Here is a 22,423-nt window from a genome sequence, read left to right as displayed (position 1 = left end):
CCATGGGTGCTGAGTTAGACTAGATTCCCTATGAAAGATGGAGAATAAAAATGATATGAATTCCACTTCCATTTTGTATCTTGAATAAAGCTGGTTGGCTTATAGGCTTTTAAGGCTCTCAACGTAATAAGGATGTTTGGTGTTTTGAAGTCCTTGCATATCTAAAAAAGAGGTCACATTCAACAGATAAACAGCTAGATGTGAAGGTGTTTCTCCACCTTATTCCCAAATGCTAGGTATTGCACCTGCCCTGTAAGGCAGTGTACATGCCAGGTACCAGACAAATCTGACAGGATCTTGGGCCTGGAAATGAGCCCAGGGGCAGCGGCCATTGCAGCACTAATTACTCAGATCATGCGGCTTAGTGCTGAGAAAAGGACCTCATAAGGAGTTCAACAGTAGCAGGTTCCAAGAAGATGTGTCCACTGGGGACAAGTAGGAGATGGTAGGATCAAGAAGGGTGTAGGTGCTCCCAGGCAGGGCCAATGTGTGCCGAGTTCCTAGAGCACTCCTGAGAAACATACAGGTGACCAGAGCGATGAAGACAATAGCGAGTAAGAAGGAAAACTGCATGAGGTGGGACCACAGGGAACTGCGTCACAGCTCAAAAACCATGGCAACAATCTGGACTTCATCCCTGAGAGCAAGCAAAAGCCAACATTTTTGGTTTTGTTTTTTTTTTTTTTGTTCGAAGGGATTTTATCTGTTTGGTTGTTTTGCTTCACAGCACTGCACATTGAACCCAGGGCCTCACACTTTCTAGCCCAGCTGTACACTGAGCTGTATCACCAGTCCTTCTTGAAACTTTGAGACGTCTCATTAAGTTGCCCAGGCTGGGTTCATCCTTTAGCATCAGCCTTTGAGTAGCTGAGATTTCAGGCTTTCACCTCTTAAGCTAAGGTTTTATTAGAGAGCCACATGGTCGGATTTGTTCATGATTTTGTGACTGATAGATTAAGGTGTTGATGCCATGATAAAAGTGAGGGCAGTTAGATAACCACAGGAACCATCTGGACAGGCACGGTAGGAAAAGAGACAAGTGTGAGAGAGAGCACCATGCATGGTAGAAACTGTGGGAAGAGTATTCACACTGATCATTGAATGGATATTGGGGCACAAGGAAAAAGAAGGAAGTTCATGCACTCTGGCTTGAGTGACTGATGAATCCATACAGTTGAGATTTCCTGGGGGGAAAATACCAGTTGAGAAGATCAGTGGCCCTTGAATCAAGAACCTGAGAAACAGAAACATTTCAGGCTCTACCTGGAAGGTCTAGCAAAGATCTACCCAGTTGCATCTGCATCACAAATATCTTTGGTGTGTGTGGGGGGGTGGACTTTACTAATGAGCCACACCCAAACCCCTTGGACATTGTCTTTTATTCTTTCCTTTCCACACTTCATAGCCAAGCTTTCTGCTGGCTCTTCCTCTAGAGAAATCCCATTTTGCTTTAATGTACCACCCTCATTCAAGCAGCTGGCATACAGTGTATTCCCTCCAGCCCTCTCCTCCTCCTTTATTTTCTGTCTTCTTCAACAACCCAAGTGAGTGTTTAAAGTGGTAATCAGACAATCTCCCATTCCTGCTGACATCCCACCAAAGGATTCCCATTGTAGACTAAAAATCTGAACTCTACCTTGACCCTCAGACCCTGGAGATGTTTTCTACCTGCACCTCTGAGCTGAGCTCTGGCTTCCTCCCTGGCAGTCATCCTTTTCTAGCTGTGCTGACCTGTTCTAAATCACAAGCTGTGCCGTATCCCTCCTGGAGCCTTTGAGCTTGCTCTGGCCTCCATCTGGAATGCTGGGTAACAGCAGCCTCTTACTGTTCAGTTCCTCTTCAATGTCACCTTCTCAGGGAGGCTTTCCCGTACCATCTCATTCTCACCTTCCCCTCTGGTCCCATCACCCTATTTTATTGTTCATGACATGTATGAGTTCCTGAAATCGCTGGGATCATTAATTTCTGGTGCCAGTGTGTAAGTTCTGTAAGAGCGGGGCTCTTGTCTTTCTATCACCTGTATTTTCAGTTCCTTAAAAAGAGCCTGCCACATGGTAGGCAGTGATAAAAATAGATCTGTGTCCTGAATGGATGGATGGTCTGTGAGTATTTTAGGCACAGAACCTGCCTAACACACTAGCATAGCAATCTGAACCCTTTCTGTTCTGTAGCAGGAAATTTAGCATGACAGCTCTGAGCTTATCTCCGGAACCTGACAACTCAGGGTTGCAGTTCAGCTGTACTGCTTCCTAATTTTGCCTGACCTTGGTAAAGTGAATTCCTTCATACACTTTAGTTATAGGAAAGATTGCCTACTCAGTAGGGTTGTTTGAGAGTTCAGTGAAGTAATCTGTCAAAATGCCTAGCCCAGTACTTAACTTACGCAAATATTACAGAGATCAGACCTGGTGCTGTTTGTTAGTCATGTCCCACTGTCAGGCCCAGGTGACCATTTAGAACTATTGAGCCCTGAGCCACAAACCTGGGCTGTATCTTTTGGGGATTAAATCACAAAAGAGCTCATTGGCCCTGAATTAAGGAATAGTAGAAAGCAGTTTTCAGAGATACAGGATGAGAAAAAGAGAAAATATTTGGGGGAGCAGTGGATATTAGAATGAGACTTGCCTCTGAGTCATCCTACAAATGGTGTAGCTGATGTCCAGGATACTTTTAATGAGAACAGTCATCTCAGGGATGTCAGATTTATGCATTCAAGCTCTGGGACATTGTCTTTTTCTTAAAGTTCTGTCTGAACTCTAGAGCCAGGGAATTTTTTACTTTTTAAAAGTATTATTGTTATCATTATTATTTGGTACCAGGAATTGAACTCAGGACCTCGTGTTTGCTAGCAGGTGCTGTGCCACTGAGTTACATACTCGGCCATGAAAAATTTACTTTAAAAGCTTTCCTTTCATTCTGAAACATTACTGGTCAGCATGAACTTTGCTAAGATATCCACTAATATTTACCAGGGGTTGGGACCAACTCTCAACATGGATCTTGGGGAGCAGAAGGAAGCAAATTGCAGTGGCTTTTGTAGTCCTTTGGGCAGTTTATTCCTTTGAGGATTGCATGTTTTTATACATGCATTGGGGGTGAGCTAAAAGTGGTGGGGAGAGAAAAATTATACCTTAGTGATAGACAGTCAGAGAATTATGTGAGGTGGCTGTAGTGTCTGGCTTCTCCTGAGCCCTCAATTTACATTTCATCCAGAGAATTTAGAAATAGAAATAATTTATAGTCTGAGGTTATAGCCTGTTAACATCTTATGTACTACCTTTCCTTGGAAGTTTCCCTGTTCCTTTTTGACTTGAAGGTATACCACCGTAAGCTATTACTGCCTTTGGTCATGTGGCAGTTTCCTTTCAGTTTATTGATTCTTAAAGCATTGCCATAAGTTAAAAACTCATTGTGTTCTACTGAGTTTTACTTATTTAACCCTCCTTTTCCTGCATTTGGAATTCATGCCCTGAAATTCATCTTGGCATCCCTCATAGAGGGACATCTACAGCATTGGTAGAGGGACCTGAGTAAGACCATGGCCATCTTCTTTTAGTCATTTATGTAGCTATTTTAAAAAGGAAAAAGAGCTTGAGATGCAGCTCAGTGGTACAGCACTTACCAGGCATGAATGAAAGCCCACAGCACCACAAATAAAAATAGAAAACAAGGCCACACAATAGACAGTGATAGGAAATAACATGAAAAGTATACCTCTGTGTAAAGAAAGCAAGATGCAACTTGAAGTTAAATTGATACACATAGGTATGATAGGGCAGGTGAAATGGAGAAATGTTATTCTTTTCTTGTTAAAATAGTGAGAATTAAAAAAACGTTGAAACAGGAATAATTTTCTTATTTTGTGGCTTTGTCACTTAATTCTATGTTTTTTGCCACTGGACCACACATAAGCATTATCTGTGCAACTGTTAGTGATGCAGTGATGAGGAACTGCTGCTGCTTACCAGGCTCAGGAACAAGCGCCTCCAGCCGTGTAACTTTGGGCTGGATTACGCAGAAATGACACTGGCTACCTCTTCACCTGCCTCCCCGCAAGACTGTGCTCCGTCTCTGGCTGACCTTGTTCCTTTGACGCTACCGTTCGCTTCATCTGTCGTGCATCGGCAGTTATCTGCTCAACTCACAGACTAGTCTGATTTTCCATATTTGGATAAACTCTGCTCACCTGCTGGTAGATACCTGTCTCTGATGAATGTCTAGTCCTGGCCGAGCAGAAGGCCTCTTTACATGATGATAGGTAGAATCTTCCCTTGCTGCTTTGTCAGAGTTTGAAGGAAGATTCAGGAAAACTGAAGTCTTGGCCTGAAGATAGGTCATGGAACTGTGAATGTTTGCCATAAATCGAAGTGACTTTTTTATGAGAGCTGACCAATATGACTATATGATCTGAAGTTTAGGTTGGAGCATCTTCTTATTCTGCAAATGTCTTGGTTACTTCTATGACCAATTGTATGTGATTCCCCACCACCACATACACATAGACATAAGCACTTCAGCTCGCCAAACTGCAGTTGGATGTTGCTGTTGTTCAGTTCTGACATTATCCACCTAGGGTTACTCCTGGCTTCAGATCCCACAGATTAAAGGCTCAGGCCCACAAAACCATTGCCCATATCAGCTGTCAATTGCAAATCCCTGGAATTTGTGACCACTGGCTCCCAGAGCTGAGAGAACACACTTTGTTTGTGTTTACCAGTTTGTTGTAAAGGTTATTAAAAGGATACTGATGAGTAGCTAAATAAAGACCTAATGGTGTTTATTATCTGTCTCCCTAGTGGAAGTTAAGTTCCATGAAAGCGGTGTCTAGTTTTATTTGCTGCTGGCATGATGCTTCTCCTGTATGGAGTGCCCACCCTCTATGAGTATGAGATTTGTAAACCCCGTTGTAGAGGAAGCTCTCTAGTTGATAGTACCAGGACACTCTGGGCTGGGTTTAAGTCAGTCACTTTCCATGTGAAAACTGTCTTTATGTCCATAATGACTGGAAGATGAGGCTATTCTAGTGGTTCCTGTCTTGCTTTTGTCCTGCTATGAGTGCAGATTGGTCTTGGCTCTGTCAGAACTGGGCTTTTGGCCCTTAGTGAGGAGGAGACAGGTCATGCTACACTTGTCTAATAGTGTGTTAGCTATTTATCACTATGACAGAATACTTGAGAATAACAACTTAAAGAAGGAAAGTTGTATGTTGGCTTAGTTTGAGCATACTCAGCTGGCTCCATTGCATTAAGCTTGTGGTGAGGCAAAACATTGTGGTAGAAGGGGTGCGGAAAAGGTCTAGTCTCCCAGGTCATGTTTCCGTGATCTGCTCCCTTCCGTCACCTCCCAGGAACAGGGTGCTGATAAGTTAGAGCCCTCATGGAGTCACCTCCCCAAAGCCCATTGACCACCACGCCTTCAACATGGTGAGACTTTTGGGGAGGCAAATCATGTCCAAACTATAACAAGTAGCTTGGCGCTAGCAAAAGCTACCATTTTGAAGTGCACAATAATCTTAATGTTTGGTACACTCACAATATTGTGCAATTATCATCGTTATCTAGTTCCAGAGTATTTTTCCTCACCCCAGAAAAGAAACCCTGTTTCATTAAGCAGTCTTTCCTCAACCCTTCTCCCTTGCAGTCTCTGCTAACTTCTAATCTCCCTTCTGTCTCTACAGATTTGCTTAGTCTGGGCATTTCATATAAATAGAATGATATAATGTGTGCTTTTGTATCTGGACCATTTCACTTAGCATGATGTTTTCTAGATTCATACATGTTGTCAGGGCTTTTATTTCTTTTCAAAACTGAATGATATTCCATTCTATGCGCAGAGACCACATTTTTTATTTTTGCATCCATTAATGAATGTTCAAATTGTTTCCACTTTTTGGGTGTTACTCTTCATATTTATGTATGTTTTTGTTAAAATATCTGTTCTCACTTATTTTGGGTATGTACCTAGGAAATGGAATTCCTGTGCCATATGGTAATTCTGTTTAACATTTTGAGTTACTACTAAACTTTTCCAATGTAGCACTATTTTAGATTTCCTCTACCAATGCATTTCTGCAAATGTTTACCAATAATTTTGTTCTGTTTTTTACAAATTATAGCCATCCGAGGTATTTCATTGTGGCCTTGATTTGGATTTTCTAATGACCAGTGAAAAGTGTCTTTTCATGTACTTATAGAGCTTTTGTGTTTTTTCTTTGAGCGTAGCTTTGTTTTGATACTTTCTTTGTATTATAATTATATGTGAGCACTTTTCTCTGTGGATCATAAGTTACCTTATTCACAAAATGGAACTAATAGACTCTTCCAGAAAAAGATTGACTTTTGAAAACTAACACTTTGCTCAAATCTGTGTTAATGTAATTTTGAAATTCTTTTTGCCTTCTTGACAAACCTATTTCATTTTAAAATATAGTATGTAAACCTCAGGCTAACTTTTCTTAATTATTGAATTTAATTCCATTTTAATTTTGTAAATTTTGATAGCTCTCAATCTATCACATGACTGTGTGCTGAGTCTTTTAGTTTCAAGCATATTTAAAGGCAGTTTGTTTCTTAGCTGCTATAGTACCTAGGCAGGTCTATGACTTTTTGCTATTTTAGACTAAGTGGTGACTGTTGAAAGTAATTTTCATTTGCTATTTGTTTCCTTTTCAGAAAAAGTTGCCTTTGACAACATTGGCTCAGTGTCTGATGGAAGGGTCAGCTATCCTGGGTGATGACACACTTCTTGGGTAAGGTGACACTATGTAAGAGTTTGTGCTCAATCTGGGAAAGTCCCCTTTCATTAAAAGGGGCCTGAAACTCCTCAGGAAGTATGTCACACATGTGAATTCTGCCTAAGGACTTGGGTGGGAAAGGAGAAAAATGTTACCAGTGAGAAATAAAAACCTTCAGCTCCAGTTATTATCTGCACAGAAGAACAAGTCCCCATGGAAAAATTAACATAGAACCAGTAAAGGACAATTAAAATCCCTAAGGCTTCAGTAGAAGCAAATATGTAACCTCTCAAAGTCATGTCAGAACTCATGGGATTCCCAAAACAAGCCTAGCTGATTTTGAGCTCACAGTAAAACACACTAAAAATAGAATCTTCCCAAGACAGCATCAGCATATTTTCCTACAATCAGTACAGTACTCTAAGAAGTAAAAATAGTAAAATGATGCTAAAGGAAATATACAATGATTGTTTAAAGTGAAACTTTACAGTGGACTAAAGATAAGAATAATCCCTGACAAAAGAATCAACAACATGAAAAAAGAAGGGGCAGACCTGAGGAAATACCAAATGAACTCCCTCTGTCCTCAGTACTGGGGATTGAACCCAGGGTCTTTGTATTGAACTGTCTTGCTAACCCCTTTTAATTTTTTCTGTTTTGAAACAGTGTCTTCCTAAATCACTAAATTGCCCAAGATGGGCATGGATTTGGGATTGTCCTGCCTTAGCTTCACAGACTACTAGGGTTACAAGTACCCTAGTACCACCACTTTCAGCTAGAACTGCTTAAAATTGAAATTACACTGGTAATTTTAAAATTTGCTCAAAATACACTGGAGATTATACAAAATAAAGAATTAGTGAACTTATAGACAGATCTGAAGTTGCCAGCTAAGAAGAACGCGGTGAAGGACAAGAGCTAAGGCTGTAGACATTATTAAATTGAGAGGTGTGGAGACGGAGTGCAAAAGCACAATATGCTGTCTTTTGCGAGATCCTGAAAAGAAAGTAGGGAGAAGTGGAGTTTGTTGTTGAATTTTTCTTTTCTAGATTGACATAAAAACTGTTTTGAAAATTAGACAGCATAAAAAGTCCTGCTGAGATCAACAAAAAGAAACCCATCCCTGAGCATATTGCAGTGAAACTGCCCACAAAAAAAAACAGAAAGAAATTTAATATCAACCCAAGAAAAAAAAATTACCTGCTAATAAAAGAGCAGTTAAACTGATAAACTATTCATCAGGCAAAGTAAATGCCAGGAGATTAAAGGAGAATTATTTTTAAGAACTGAGTAAAAATGGAAGAAATCTAGAATTTTATGATAAACTAAATAATTATGCAGAATAAGGAGAAAATAAAGGTTTTCCAGGTAAAAATTTACTACTTACAAGTAAGCTTTGCTTGTATAGTAGACTACTACTAGCAATTGCTGCTTGCATGTTCTTTCAGAAGAACTAGTTAAGACTGTATGAAAGACATTAAGTGTACAGGAAAGTTGTGAAATGCAAGCGACAAGGTAAAATTTAGTGAAAAGTTGCTGAATGTGTATTAGGGAAGGAGAGAACTTCTTTGTCTCTCCTCTAGACAAGCTAGGTTTTGTGGTCAGGATTCTGCAAGTCATATTGACCAGACAGTTATCAAAAATAAGTGCGTACACATTTTATTAACATGTGTAGTCCCAGCGCTCAGGGAGTCGAGGCAGGAAGATTGCCACAAGTTTGAGGCCAGCCTGTACTACATACCAAGTTCAAGGCCAGCCTGAGCTACATAGCAAGACCCTGTCCCCCCTCAAAAAAGGTGTAGTAATACATACATATGGAAGAAAAGAACACAGAAATGAATTATAAAGGAGTGCTTAAAATGTGGGCTTGTGTAGCATCACAAAAGAACAAACCAGTTTTGGATAATTAACAAGACAAAAGGAAAGAGTTTCTTGGCACATATATAGAAAGGTAAATAGGGCTGGGGGTATAGCCCAGCAGCAGAAGCTCCTGCCTGGCAAGTGCAAGGTCCTGAGTTCGATTCCCAGTACCAAAAAAAAAAAAAAAAAAAAATAGAAAGGTAAATGTATGGGGAAGGTAAATATATGGCTTAATAATGGACGACAAAGGTTAGTTAATGAGATTGGTTATGTGGGTTCCTTTGGCTCTGTCTTGGGGCTAGCAAGGGTCTGGAGTTGTTACCAGCATTTCATTTATGTTCTTTCTGTTAGAGAGAGGAAGAGAATACCTTTGTAAATATATTTCTTGTATTTAGGCAAACAGGGGAGGGCAGAGAGCTACTGTGTTTTTCTTTTCTCATTCTCACTTGCCTTCAATTCCAAATAATCCTTATGCCAAAGTGGTATATTTTGGGGTGGCATATTCTGCTACCCTTCAATATAAAGTAATTATAAATAAAGATTGAACTAAAACCCAACAGTATAAATGATTCATTTGGGGGGATTAGATAACAATAACATGAAATAGTGAATGGGAAACCAGTATTCCAAAGCTCTTGTATTGTTTGAAAGGATGATAAAGGTATATTAATTTAAATTTACAGTCAGGTGTACAGGTTAAGAAAGTAAGAGTATCCACAAGAAAAACAGAAATAGAATGTGTAATTCCAAACAGACAAAAAGGGAAATAAATAGAAGGAGGCTAGAAAAAAAAAAAAAACAAAGAAGGATCTAAAAGAGAACAAGATAAACAAGCGTGATAAATAGAAAACAGCATAATGGTGATAGCAGTACTGCTCGTGTGTCTTTAGTTAGCACAGATGAGGAAGGAAGAAACTCGGCTGTTTAAAGTATGGAGCATCTCCAGGAGATACGTGTGAGACGCTGTTGCATAGCGTTCCCAAGAGGCATCCCTGAAGCACTATGACGCAACAAGGCTGGAAGTGACGGTGACAGACTGTTCACTCCCTGCCAAAATCCACCAAAGCAATAGTGAAAAGGGAGTTCTTTTTGTCTTAAAAGACTTAAAGCCATCATGGCAGGAAAAACAAGTAGCAAGGCAACAGCAGTGTAATTTTGTGAACTATAAATCAAAAGAATAACTGGGAATTGATTTGGCAAGTCCCAGACATGTGTTATTCAGTCCAGAAGCAGGATGTGCAGAGATCCAACATAGTGGGTGCTGTGAAATGCTGACAGTGCCCCGCACTGGTGGAAACCTTGGGAATGGTGAGTCTTTGGAGTGGAGTGGGTGGGTAGAGTAAAGAATATGGGCTGAAAGCTTTCCAGTTGTCACTTGGATCACTGGATTGACAAGCCACATCTCCAAGAGACATTCATTTTCCCCACTCCCATCCCAGCAGGGGTCTGGAGCTTAACTCTCTAGAATGAGTAAAAGGAAGCATCTTTAGAATGGAGGACAGAGAACAAGAGGGGCATCAAGCAATGTAGCAGAGGATCAAGAGACGCTGACCATACCAGATGCAGAGACTCTCAGCCCACCTCCCTGCCCATAAGCCCCCCGGGCTTTTATCTTCTAGGCAGGAAATTAAAAGGGTCTTCTCTAGGGAATCTGAGCAGTCCGGAAGGAAGCTCCAGAAAGCTCCAGAAGACATCAGGGGAGGGCTGTGTGCTGATGAATAGCCTAGCCAAATCACCCTACAGCCATGCTCACAGCTAAGAGGCTTCACCCCATTGTCTTTGCTTGGTAGTCTCCGCCCTTAAATGTAGATGGGCTGAAAAGATCTCTAGATCATTAAAGACAGTCTCTGACCTAAATCATAGAAACCAAACAGGGATAGGGGTAGAGTTTGGAGGAAATAGAGATTGTGTGGGTGAGGAGAAATCTCAGGGAAATTATCACCTAGGTTTTCAAGCAGTAAGAGAAGATTGTGCATCCATGACACGAATACAGGATGTTAATACCAAATGTTACAGAAAAAAACACTCAGAGATCCAAAGCAGGCTCATACAAAATGAAAAAAAATATGAAAACAGATACATAATTCTCAGTCAAAGATTGAGAATATAAATGGGAAGAAATCATCCAGAAAATGAAGCAAGAAAACAAAGACATGGCAAATTAAAAAATGTTAGAACACTAGACAATCAATCCAGGAGTTCCTGTGACTGAAAACAGGTGTTCTTAGAAAAGGAGAGAGAAAAGTAATATTTTTATTACAAAAAAGGATGCAAAAGCACTTTCCAGACCTGAGAAACACAAGTTTCTGTACAAAAAGGACCCAATGAACTCTGAATATATAGAAAATTTAAACTTATGCTGTGGTGTACCCACATGAATACTGGTGACAAAAGATTCTACAACTTTCTAGAAAAAAATTTTTACATTACAAAGGATCAGAATTATGAATACTTCCAGACTTAACCAGAAGTAACAATAAAAAGAAGCTAGCTTGTTGAACAGTGCCCTCAAAATTCTGAAGGAAAAGATGCTCAGCATAGCATGCAGTGTCCTGCCCAAGTGTTGCTCATTGTGGGCGTGGAGGAGAATGTTATGACACATGTTGTCCTAAGACCTGACTCCCTTCCTCCTCGGGAAACTAAGGCACAATGTGCTCCATAGTGAAGGTATCTCCGAGAAAGAAGCAGGCACAGGATGACAAAATTCCAACACAGGACAGAGGGAAGAAATCCCAGGAAATGGGAAGCAAGACTCCAGGGATACAAGTGCCCCACAGGTGGAAAGAACACTTCGTCCTCCTTCTAATATGTTCCCAGGAGAGCCTAATTCAAGATGAAATTCATTCACATCAAGTTTGCGTTAGTGTCTTAGGAGACAGATTAGAAAAGTGAAAGGATATTTTAGGTTCAATCAGATACGTAGAAAGTGAGTGAAACAAGCAGGCTGAAACAAGGTGATTATTAACTCCAGCAAGAACAAATAAATATTCAGGGAAGACACATAAAGTATAGTACCCAGCTTAACTCCAAATACAGATTCTGTCCTTTCTTTGACATGCTTGGAACCAGTTTTTCATATTTTGGGTATTTGCCTGGTTTTGGAATATTTGTATAAACTTTACCAGTTGAAAATCCCTAATCTGAAAATCCAATATGCTCCATAATCCAAACTTTCAAAAATTTGGATTTGTGCGTTAGGAATACTCAAAACTGTAGTATAGAGTAAAAATGTAAAAAAAAAAAAAACCAAACACTGGAAATCTACTTATAAAAATAAATGGAAGGGAGGGATATACAAGCACAGCTAAAGTCTCATTTTCTATAGTTTAGGACCAACAGCTAATATTTAAAGTTTTAAAATTAAGAAGTAGCATTAAAACCTATAATGTGAGCACCCTAAAAGGTTGAGACAGGAGGATTCCAAGCTTGAGTCTAGCCAGGGCAACTTAGTAGTGAATGAGACCTTGTCTCAAAATAAAAAAGTTTAAAAAGGGGGCGTTGTGGTGTAGGGATATGGTTCAGTACAAAGGCCCTGGGTTCAAGCCCTCGTATGGCACAAAAAAAACAAGGCATTAAAATATGGAGGCAGGTGTCAGGAAATTAGATAAAAGACACCATTAAAAGATTATAAAGCTGAAAGCACAACTTAGGGGTTGGTATTTGCAGCAAATATGAAAAGGAGTTAGACTCCAGTCCACATTCACCTACCTATGAAAAAAGTATATAACATTACTATAATGAACTGAAGTAAACAGGTCCTAATAGAAAAAAAAAAAAATCCTTTTACTTCTACGCTAAGACTAATTAGGTTTTCATAGCTTAGAAGTAAGAGGGATTTTTTTTTTCCTATTAGGACCTATGACAGTTGAATTTTTGGTATGTTTGAAGATTGGTGTGTTAATGGCTCAGTCTCAGCTCATTTCTCCAAGGCTTCCAGGGGGAGAAACACCTGGCTTTTTATGTCAGTGGAGTTGGCATGTGTGAGTCTGTGTTCTCCACATCTGCCTTTCTCTACTCGAACCCTTTTGCTCCAGACACATGGTGAGATCTCAGCATCATTTGGAAGAATGAGTAATTTCAGAAAGGAAGACTGTTGGAGCAGTTCAGGCACCGGCAACTGTGGACACTGGCCTTGGAAAGTGTACTGAGCAGAGTGGTGGAGAGATCGTAACTCAGGTAGAATGTCTTCACAGTGTTCAGTGTGTTTTCCCACTGTGGTTGCAGGAAGATGCTGAAACTGTGCGGGGAGACAGAGGACAAGCTGGCTCAGGAGCTGATCCATTTTGAGTTGCAAGTGGAGAGAGATGTGATCGAGCCTCTGTTTCTACTGGCTGAGGTAAGACTTGGGACTGAGGCTGGGCCCGAGTGACTCGGGGTGCAGATCTGAAGCCGCCTTGGTCAGTGTGCTTCCAGGCTCATTGTTGTCTTCCTTCACTCTATTCCCTGACGTTGGTTTTCGCCAAGACTCATTATCACCCAGTCCCATTGTCAAGATTCCCAAATATGGCAAGCCTCTCAGCTGCACGCAGCCTCCTGCTCTCATCTGCGGTCTCCTCTCTTGGCCTTCTGATGGGTGAAGATGCAGAGCTGCCTGGCTGCTCACCTCCTTCCACACCCAAGTCCCACCTGCCGTACCACCCTGCCCTGTCCTAACTCTTCAGGGAAGTTAGTGGTGCCTCCTCAGAAGGAATTGGGGCACCAGGGCCCAAGAGCCTCTGCGAAACCTCTTGCAGTTGATGTTTACATGGGTCTTTTTTTTTTTTTGGACCTTAAGGAACAGTAAATTAAACTTTTTTTAAAAAAGCTATCTTAATGTCTATATGACAGTTTGGCTAACTTCCACCAAATAAAATTATAGCAAGGGAGACAGAAAGGGTTTGGGCAACTTATTTACCTAAAACCAGGACCCTTCCCAATTGCACTTCTTTGGTTCTACAAAACCCAAGCAGTGCTCGCTCCTGAGGCCCTTTGCAATGACTCAAACATTCTACATCTGCATGGTTTGGTAGCCCCCAGCCTCACGTGGCTGTAGGAGCTTGAAATGTGTTTAGTGTGACTTAGAAATTCACTTTTATTAACTTCATGAGTATTACATAGTCATATGTGATTGGAGGCTACTGTCTGGACAGTGTTGCCCTCTACCATGTCTGGGTTCTTCTCCAGGCCACTTTTTTTACTTCTCCCTATCCTGGTACTCTTTTCTGTATTTTTTGTATAGATAAACAATTACTATCTGCTAAAAAGCAATCAATGGGAAATCCTAGGTATGACATTTTGACTTAGACCAGCTCTGAGCTTCTCAGATTCCATTGTATGGTAGGTTATTCCATAGCTAGGAGCATCCTTATGAGCCCCTCATAAGGTAGGCAGGGGCTCTGACCAAACCCTGAAGCAAACTCAGGGCAAGGTTCATCCAGAGGCAGAGCTGCAAGTGTCTTGGAAAATTGTGTTGGTGCACATGCTGCCCCAGCCCTATCTGGGGGCTCTGTGCAGACTCAGGCTGCCTGTAAATAGCTGTGCTTCTTCCTAACAGAAGTTACTGCCCATACTACGTCACTAATCCCTGCTTAGTAGAATGAATAGAAAGTACTGCATAAACACTGGGTATTTCTCACATTTTTCCCCTTATATATATATATATAAAACTGCATAGTCTGAGATGCTTTTAGTTCAATTTATGGCCTCCTTTTTAATTCTCACATCCTGCCCTACTTTTGCTGGGCCTGGAACCAAAATCCTGAACTGGAATGTTCAGGGAAGTCATTTTTAGAAAGAAAAATATAAAAAGAGCATCTCCATACAACCAATATGGAAGAACTCATTCTGAGAAAAGCCATAATGGCAATGCTTACTCATGATTTACTCTAGAAAAATCTTATGTTATTTTAATAAATATACATATATGCCTACTTTATATCTATCAATATACAGTATATATCCTATCAGCAGTCTTCATAGTATCTTAGGTCTCCTGAGGCTGGTGTTCCTCCCTTTGCTGCTGTTCATTTTTTGATAGGTCTGCATGTCAGGCCTGATTGCTTGACTTACCTCCTTTTCCCTACTTTTGGCCCTTTGCATGTAGAGAGAGATGTGATTAAGCTCCTGCTTTTTGCTGGCTGCAAGAAGAGCAGGAACGTGGCCAGGCCCAGGGGAGCTGGATGATGCAGATCCTCTGAGATGGTCTGAGCTGATGGGATTGACAAGTGTCCAGAGAAGGGAAGGAGAGTCCAGCTCAGCAACAGAATCAAGAACTTCTCTAGTGTTGATCAGAGGGTGCACAGTGTCACTTGTGCAAGATGAGTAAATTCTGGAGGTGTAACAGTCAGCGTGGTGTGACTATAGCTGACAGCAGAGCAATGTGTACTTGAAATTTGCTGACAGGGTAGATTTTAAATGTTTTTGTCACATATGCCCACAAATGAGCACACATATATGTATACACAAAGAAAATAATAGTCATTCAAGGTGATAAATATGTTCATCAGTTTAATTGTAGTAATAATTTCTCAGTGTATGTATACCAAAACATCATTTTACCCCAGAAGGATATATAGCTCTTATTTGTTTATCACTGTACCTCAGTGAAGAAAGAGGGAGATTTCATCCAAATATAAAGATTGGAAGACTTTAGGCAAATTTGCTAGTGACAGTCAATAGCTCTTAAAAAGATGTTTTGAAGTGTAGTTCTTAATGGAATTCCCTTGAGCTTCGGTCTGATTACATCATGTCTCGTTAACCACAGGTGGAAATCCCAAATATTCAAAAGCAGAGGAAACATTTAGCAAAGTTGGTGCTGGACATGGACTCTTCGCGAACCAGGTAGAGTTTCTTTGCTTTCATGTCTGCTTCTTTGAAAGGATAGTGATCACATTTGGGGATGGGTTTGTGTTGAGGGGAGAGTGTCTTCCTATTTACTAAGTTTTTTTTTAACACCTACTGTTCACCAAGCACTGGTAGTCAGCGTGGACTGCAGATGCCTAGTCCCTCCTCTCATGGAGGCTGCAGTTGAATTTTGAAGATATACATTGCCCAAGTAAATAAACAGGATAATTTTAGGCAGTTGTAGTCATGAAGAAGACAACGTGGGATAACTTTGGAAGGAAATAATGGAAAAAGAGGCATTGGTAACTGGTGAGAAGAATTAAAGAAGAATTTTTGAGTAAGTATCACTTGGCCTGAGGTAAAACAGTCAGGAACAGGCCCCTATGCAAAGCTCTGGTGCAGACTATGTATAGCAAAGGAAATAGCATGTGCAAAGACACTGAGGTGGGAATAAATTGGCATATTTAAGAAAGAAGGCTGCTTGGTTGGGGTGGAAGGAGCAAGTAAGACCCAAGGCGTAGAACAGATATGTGATCATCTGTAATGAGGGAGCATTTCTAATTCTGAGGATACACTTCTCTGAAGCTTATGGTATAGACGTCTCCTTTCTGTAGCCGATCTGTAAAGCTGTGGCCCTTTTGATAGGCCTGAAGTTCCTGTAGGGCTGTTCTTCTGCACACGTCTGTCAGAGTCCACTAGAAATTTCTTCTTGCGGCAGAGGAGTTTTTAAGGCCTGAAGTGGCATTGGCTATGGCTGTCATATGTCGAGACTGCATACTTGCCCTTTGGGGTGTGTGTGTGCGCACGTGTGCAAGTGGAAAGAATACAAGTTTGTTAATATGAAAGGAACTATTTGGTTCTAGCTTAGGTCTTTTGCAGGTCAGTCTAATCATCTCATCTTATTTTAATTTTCTTGAAATAAGGGAACAAAACCAGAATGTACTTAGTCAGAGAGATGCATGATAAAGAGTCTTGCAACAGGACTCGGAAGGTCAGGTACCAAAAACTAGATCAGCTATTTTCTAGACCTGTGACCTTGGTCAAATCACTTAATGTCCTACAATATCCATTTCCTCACCTGTGCATAGGGGAAAACATTTGTGGTTTGATGTGATGAGGTCATTTTGAGTATCAAAATGTCACATCACTTCCCCAGTGCTATACAGAAGGAATCCTATACTATAACTACTTGGTGCACTGGAATTATGTGTCTGGAAGAATAAGAGATATTGGGCAGTTCCCCAGTGTTTAAAAATAAAACAAAATTATGTCAGCAGAGAAACAGGAATTTTTTTAGTTAACTTGCTGTTTCTCAAACTTCAGTCCACTTGATTGGTTTTTGCTGTTTGTACCTATGCATCATTTTTAAAAGTTGGTTACTATTTCAAAATAAGTCTAGTTTAGAAAGAACCCTTGGGCCAGGTGTATAGCTCAGCGGCACAGTGCCTGCCTAGCAAGCATAAGGTCCTGAGTTTGATTCCTGGTACCAGAAAAGAAAAAGAACTCTCAAAGCACTACCATAAACTGGAAAGCAGTGCCCATTGCTATAAATGTTAGACAAGCTTAAAAGTGAACAGGATGAAAGCAAAGCCAGTGTTATTTCAATTTTAGTTCCTGTTGGCTATGAAAGGCTTGCTTCCCTTTGTGAGAAAGGAAGAAGACATTGAAGGACTGTTAAAATTATCCTGATCCTCATCTGAGGCCATCTCCTTAGACGAATTGGAGGAATGGACAGCAGGATGAATAAGGAGTGTGGATTTGCTGTTACTGCTGTGCCTTTGGATTTCCTAAAATTGCATAACACAAAGGTTCATGTATCATATTTTGGGAGTTGTAAGCTGATTGGAGTGATGTTGACTGTCCTATTGCCATGAAAATTGGTTTTAGGAGATAGGAGATAGACACTATGTTCCTAGGTTTGTGGAGTGATTTCCTTCTTTGCTTCTGCAAGGGAAACTTGAATTTCTAGCATGGAGCTTCTGGTCAGAGGGCAGAATGCTAGTACTGAAGCATGTTATTAGCATCCCCACTTACATATTTTTTTAAATTTTTTTATGAGAAAAGGGGTTATGAAGAGAATTACCCAAGAGATAAGATGGATGATGTATCTCCGAAGGGAGCATTTCTGATTCTTAGGTTGTACTCAACCTTTTTTTGAAGCTGATGGCATACGTGACTCTTTTCTACAGTCATTCTATAAGCCTGAGGTTATAGCCATGGTCACATCTTGTCTAATGTTGTATTTAATGGGGAGACCCAGGGGAATGTAGGTTCTGAAACCCCAGGGAAATGTCATTAGGGACCCTTTATCCATGACTTATCAAACTTTTTCATACCTTGAAGTTATCATCTTCTGTGTACTAGAATCTGGTAAGGAAATCTATACCTCCTCGTCTATATTTCTGTTCTTATAACCTCCAAATTGGACTCTTTATAGGCTTTTCTGTTTAGACTAAAAGAAGTCCTTGTAGATTATTCTCACATAAACCTGATTCATGTTGTTTTTCTCATCAGTGGCTTTTCATAACCCATTTTGTGTAGTTGTGAGTTTGGAGATAGGCATTACTTTGGAAGGATTGTCGGCAGTCCAGTTTCTCAAAAACTCAGGTGACTTCCCTTCAGGTCTTTGCTACAACGTCTGGTGGAAGGTTTAACCCAAACCCCCCAAGTTACAGATTCTCCAATCTCTCTGTCCTAGGCTCCAGGATAAAAGGATCATTCTTAGCAATTATGTTCTCTTTCTTCCCACTTTACTCTCAGACTAGCCACTGCTAGCCTGAGCCAATCTGTTTTGTAGGATCTTGCTGAAAGCTAGAAGCAGCAGCCAACGTAGTCCAATCTCCTGCCATTTCCTGGAACACTGTAATCTTAAATATGTGAGCACAGTCTCCCCAGATACAGTGGTGACATTCAGACCAAATTTCAGACTAATATTAAATAGCAAGGATCACTAAATACTCTTCTGGAACAGCTGAGTTCTCAACCTCCCCATCCTTAACCCACACTATTTTTCCATGAAGCCAACTGTAGATATTAGGTTCTCATTTTGCAGCAGCCTGATTGGAATTAAAAGTTTGGTTTAGTCCTGTATGTCCTTTGTAAACTGTACTGTTGAATTCAAATCAATATACTTCTGTATATTTCACATGGAGATACTGCCTTTTAAGACATGCAGGATTCTTCTGTTATTATCAGCACATCTTGATCAGTAATTCCATGACTGGATCTTTGAAATCTACTGCACTCTAATGAGTACTGAATTTACCCAGCTGATTTATTCCGTGTTTAACGAGATCTAAATCAAATGTGCATATTTGTCGCCATTCAAGTCAATCTGGTTTGTCTGTTTCAAAATCCAATGAAATAGACTTTAAGATCCTCAGAGAAAAATGGATGCTTTGAAGATGAATAAAAGATTATTGTATTAGTCAGCTTTTCATTGCTGGGACAAAATGCCTGACACCCACAGCTTTAAGGAGTTTATTTTGGCTCTGAGCTTCAGAGGTTTCAGTCAGTGGTCAACTGGCTTCAAGACAGGAACATCATAGCAGAACAGCATGGTGGAAAAAACGCAACTAATTCATGACATCTGGGAAGCAGAGGGCAAGGGAAGAGCCAGAGAAGAAGAGGCCAGATACAGTTCCCAAAGTCAGACTTCCATTACTCACCCAGCCATACCCTAGTATGTGTGCTTTACTAATCTTTTAGGCGTCTCCTAAGCCAATGAAATTGATGATCAGAATTAATCATCACAGTTGTATATGAGAAGAATGGAGGTAACCTAGGAAGTTTATGCTGAACTAAAGCTTGTGAGTTGAAATGAATGTGAGTAGCACAGAAACACCGGTTTGGATTTGGCAGCTGTTGAAGAAGGAGGTCTATTCTTGCCTAAAGCCACCTCACTTTTTCCTAGACATGTACAGCAAAATTAAACCCTCTGAGCACAGAATATGTTCTGTTTCTGTTCTACAGCTGCCTGTGGGTTTTACTGACTGAATTGTATCTCCTCAAAATTCATCTGTTGGAGTCCTAACCACCAATGTGCCTATATTTAGAGACAGGATCTTCAGGGAGTAATTAAGTTTAAATAAGGCATAAGGGTGGGGCCCTTGTTTGATATAATTGGCAGTCTTATAATGAGGAGAGATCTGTTTCCTCATGCACTCAGAGGAAAGATGATGTGAGAACTCCGTGAGATAGAAGTCATCCACAAGTCAAAAATAGATAGCTTACCAGTCTTTTGGAACCTTGATCTTGGACTTCCAGCCTCTAGAAGTACAAGAAAATAAACTTCTATTGTTTTAGCCACTCAGCCTATGGAGCTTTGTTATGAGTCTGAGTGGACTAATATACTTGTTTCCTCTGGAAGAAAATGAAGTAGTGGAAATAAGACCAGAGAGTTTAGGGAAGCATATTGGGCCACACATGAAAATCAAGAAGAGGATATCTAGAGTCCAGTGGAATTGTGGAGTTGTGGCACTCTTGAGTACCTCTGGGACTGGTAGTATCTTTCACCTCTCCTTCCCTTCATACGGGTCTTTTCCTTACATCTACCATACTTGTTTCCTGGTGAATGAATGTCCCTTGGTCTCATGTCTCTCCAATAGGAGCCCTTTCCTTTTGTTCTAGTTCTACTAATGCAAATGAAGAGCTCTGTTTGTAGCTTACATACTCGCCTCCTTGGCCTGTCACTTGGCAAAGGTGGTGAAGGATGGCCAAGGCTGTGGTTTGCATCTGGGGGCCCTCTATAGGTCATTCACTGCCTGGGTCCTGCAAAAAATGGCAACTCTGTTTTGGACCATGCAGAAGAGCAGAAGCATCCCCTCTGGGGGTGAGTAGGGGATCCTAGTGACAGAACAGAGAAGAATGGAAAGATGAAACAGCAAATATCCCACTAAAGCAGCTTTTGCGTTTGCCTCCCAGAAATTCTCCTTCTGGACTTCTCGTTTGCTAAGCTGATCTTACTTTGGCCTTTCTTCTTCACTCCCCTAACAGTCCACATGTCTCTTTTTTATCTTTTTCTCTCTTCCAGCCTATGGAAAGCTGTGTCCTGTTTTCACTTTCCAAGATTATATAGTCACAGCTTTCTGTCCCCATAGAAGAAGGGTGTCACATCAACTACTTTAGTGGGAACAAATTATCTTTCTTTTTGAATGTTGAAGCTCAGACTCTTCTCGGGCAACATCTATAGTTCCTGTAGAGAAACATTGCGCCCTGAGTTTATTTGTAGAACAGACAACTGGAAAGACCGCCACACCCTGAAATACATGGTTCATGTCACTTTTCTCAACCAGTACTGCTTCTACAATTTTTTTCCAAATTCTCCTAGATTAGTACATTTTTTTCCACAAGGAGACCATTATTTTGGCATTTTGCTGTCATTGTGTTATATCAAGATGGATTGTGTTGCACGTACAGTTCCCTGTAGGTAGGGGAAAGGTGTATGTTTTTTAAAGTACCAAGATATTGACTAAGGGACAAAATTTAGAGAAAAATTTAGAGGGAAATAGGGAAAAAAGAGTTAACTTGGGGAAATGTCTTCATTTTAATTTGTATATACTAAATATAATCCTAGTTTTTTAAAATAATCCAACACCTGTTTGCAAAGCCAAGCCACCAAAATCAGGCTAGTGTTTATAATATGTATATATAATTTACATATTTACATATGAGTTCGCTGTTTTCCTTCAAGTAACCTGAGCAGATGGTGGTTGTAACTTGATCCCATAATCATCATGGAGATATATTTATTGTCTCAGATATAAATTATAGCTGTGGCATCTCATATTTTGTTTGCCAAAAAAAAATCCCACAACACTTTAATACTTTAATGAAATAGTTTAACCTGGGAAGTATTAATCAGCTATATCACTGAGTACAGCAAAGCTTTATAAGAAAGAATTACTCAGGGATTCCTAGTAGTCCTTTTTTGCTACCTTATTTTCATTTAGATTTTGAAAGCACATTGGTAGAATATTTCCATTCTAATTTGCCCTAAATTCTTATCTTGGAATCAGGAATGTTTCCCAGGACATGTGCCTGTTTCTAGAACATCGAGCCAGCTTGATGTCCCAAAGCCTTTCTAAAGTGATTTTCCCGTTATTACAGTGTTTAAGTGAGAGAGAACCTTTTAGATGGCTACTATTTGCTATTAACAGAGACACCTTTATTTTCCCTTTCTTTAGTTTGCATTGTGTCATGCAGCCCTGCACTCTTCTGTTTTTCCTGCAGATAACAGAAGAGAAAATAAAACTGAGTGGAGAAAGTCCCTAGGGATAGACGGTTGCCTGTTAAGAGGAGGGAACTTCCCACTTTCTGCCCTCCCGTCGGAGGCTGCACACTAATGGACTGGAGCCGGAGCGTGCCGAGCGGCCCTGTCTGCTCCAAACATCCCTGACGGTCATGATGTTAGGAGAAATTAGTCTCTTGTCACATTTTTCAGAGGAGTCCACATGAAAATTTCCAAATTCTCTTGTCAGTTAAAACATGTAGCAGCCCATAACCCATATTCTTACCAGAGCCCCTCTGCCTAAGGCAAGGATCAGTTTCTCTTAGGGCAGCCACACCACACCCACTTACTCAGCCCTTCCCTTCCTCCCTGCCTTCCAAGACCAAAGCCAGGCTTGGCTGCCACTTACCACCCTGATTACGCTATTACTACAGAGTGGGAAAGCTCTGTGTCACACAGCCCTTTTATAGGTAGAAAAGATCAGATCCAGTGGAGTAGTTTTTAAGATAATGCCCTGTTGGGCTTGTTTTTCTACTTGATGGCGCCTCTGAGCCATTGAGTTCACACACTCACTGGAGGAGGAACCCCTGCTGAGCCCAAATCTAGCTACTAATTTCCAGGGTCGTTGGATACTTCTTTTTTTTTTTTTATTTTAGAAATAAAAGGAGGAAAATATTAACAGACCGACAACATTTTACAAAATAGCATAGGATCAGTACAGACATTACAGAGTTACAAACAGAGTGGTAGGGAATTAACAATGCTTATTGTATTACATA

General features: G+C 40.5%; 1 protein-coding gene across 1 annotated transcript in view; it reads left to right on the top strand.

Moving 5' to 3' along the window:
- Window positions 1-22,423, top strand: part of Arhgap44 (Rho GTPase activating protein 44) — a 162,140-nt gene that overhangs the window by 72,551 nt on the left and 67,166 nt on the right. Inside the window, exons 5-7 of the mRNA XM_005399741.1 lie at window positions 6,672-6,748; window positions 12,818-12,929; window positions 15,336-15,412. Coding sequence (XP_005399798.1) covers window positions 6,672-6,748; window positions 12,818-12,929; window positions 15,336-15,412 — 266 coding nt within the window. The remainder of the gene's footprint in view (window positions 1-6,671; window positions 6,749-12,817; window positions 12,930-15,335; window positions 15,413-22,423) is intronic.

This window comes from Chinchilla lanigera, unplaced genomic scaffold (genome assembly GCF_000276665.1).
Source record: "Chinchilla lanigera isolate Chin_1 unplaced genomic scaffold, ChiLan1.0 scaffold00066, whole genome shotgun sequence".
In the NCBI taxonomy this organism is placed as follows: Eukaryota; Metazoa; Chordata; class Mammalia; order Rodentia; family Chinchillidae; genus Chinchilla; species Chinchilla lanigera.
Note: the sequence above shows the minus strand (reverse complement) of the source record. Positions and strands in the feature narration are given on the sequence as shown.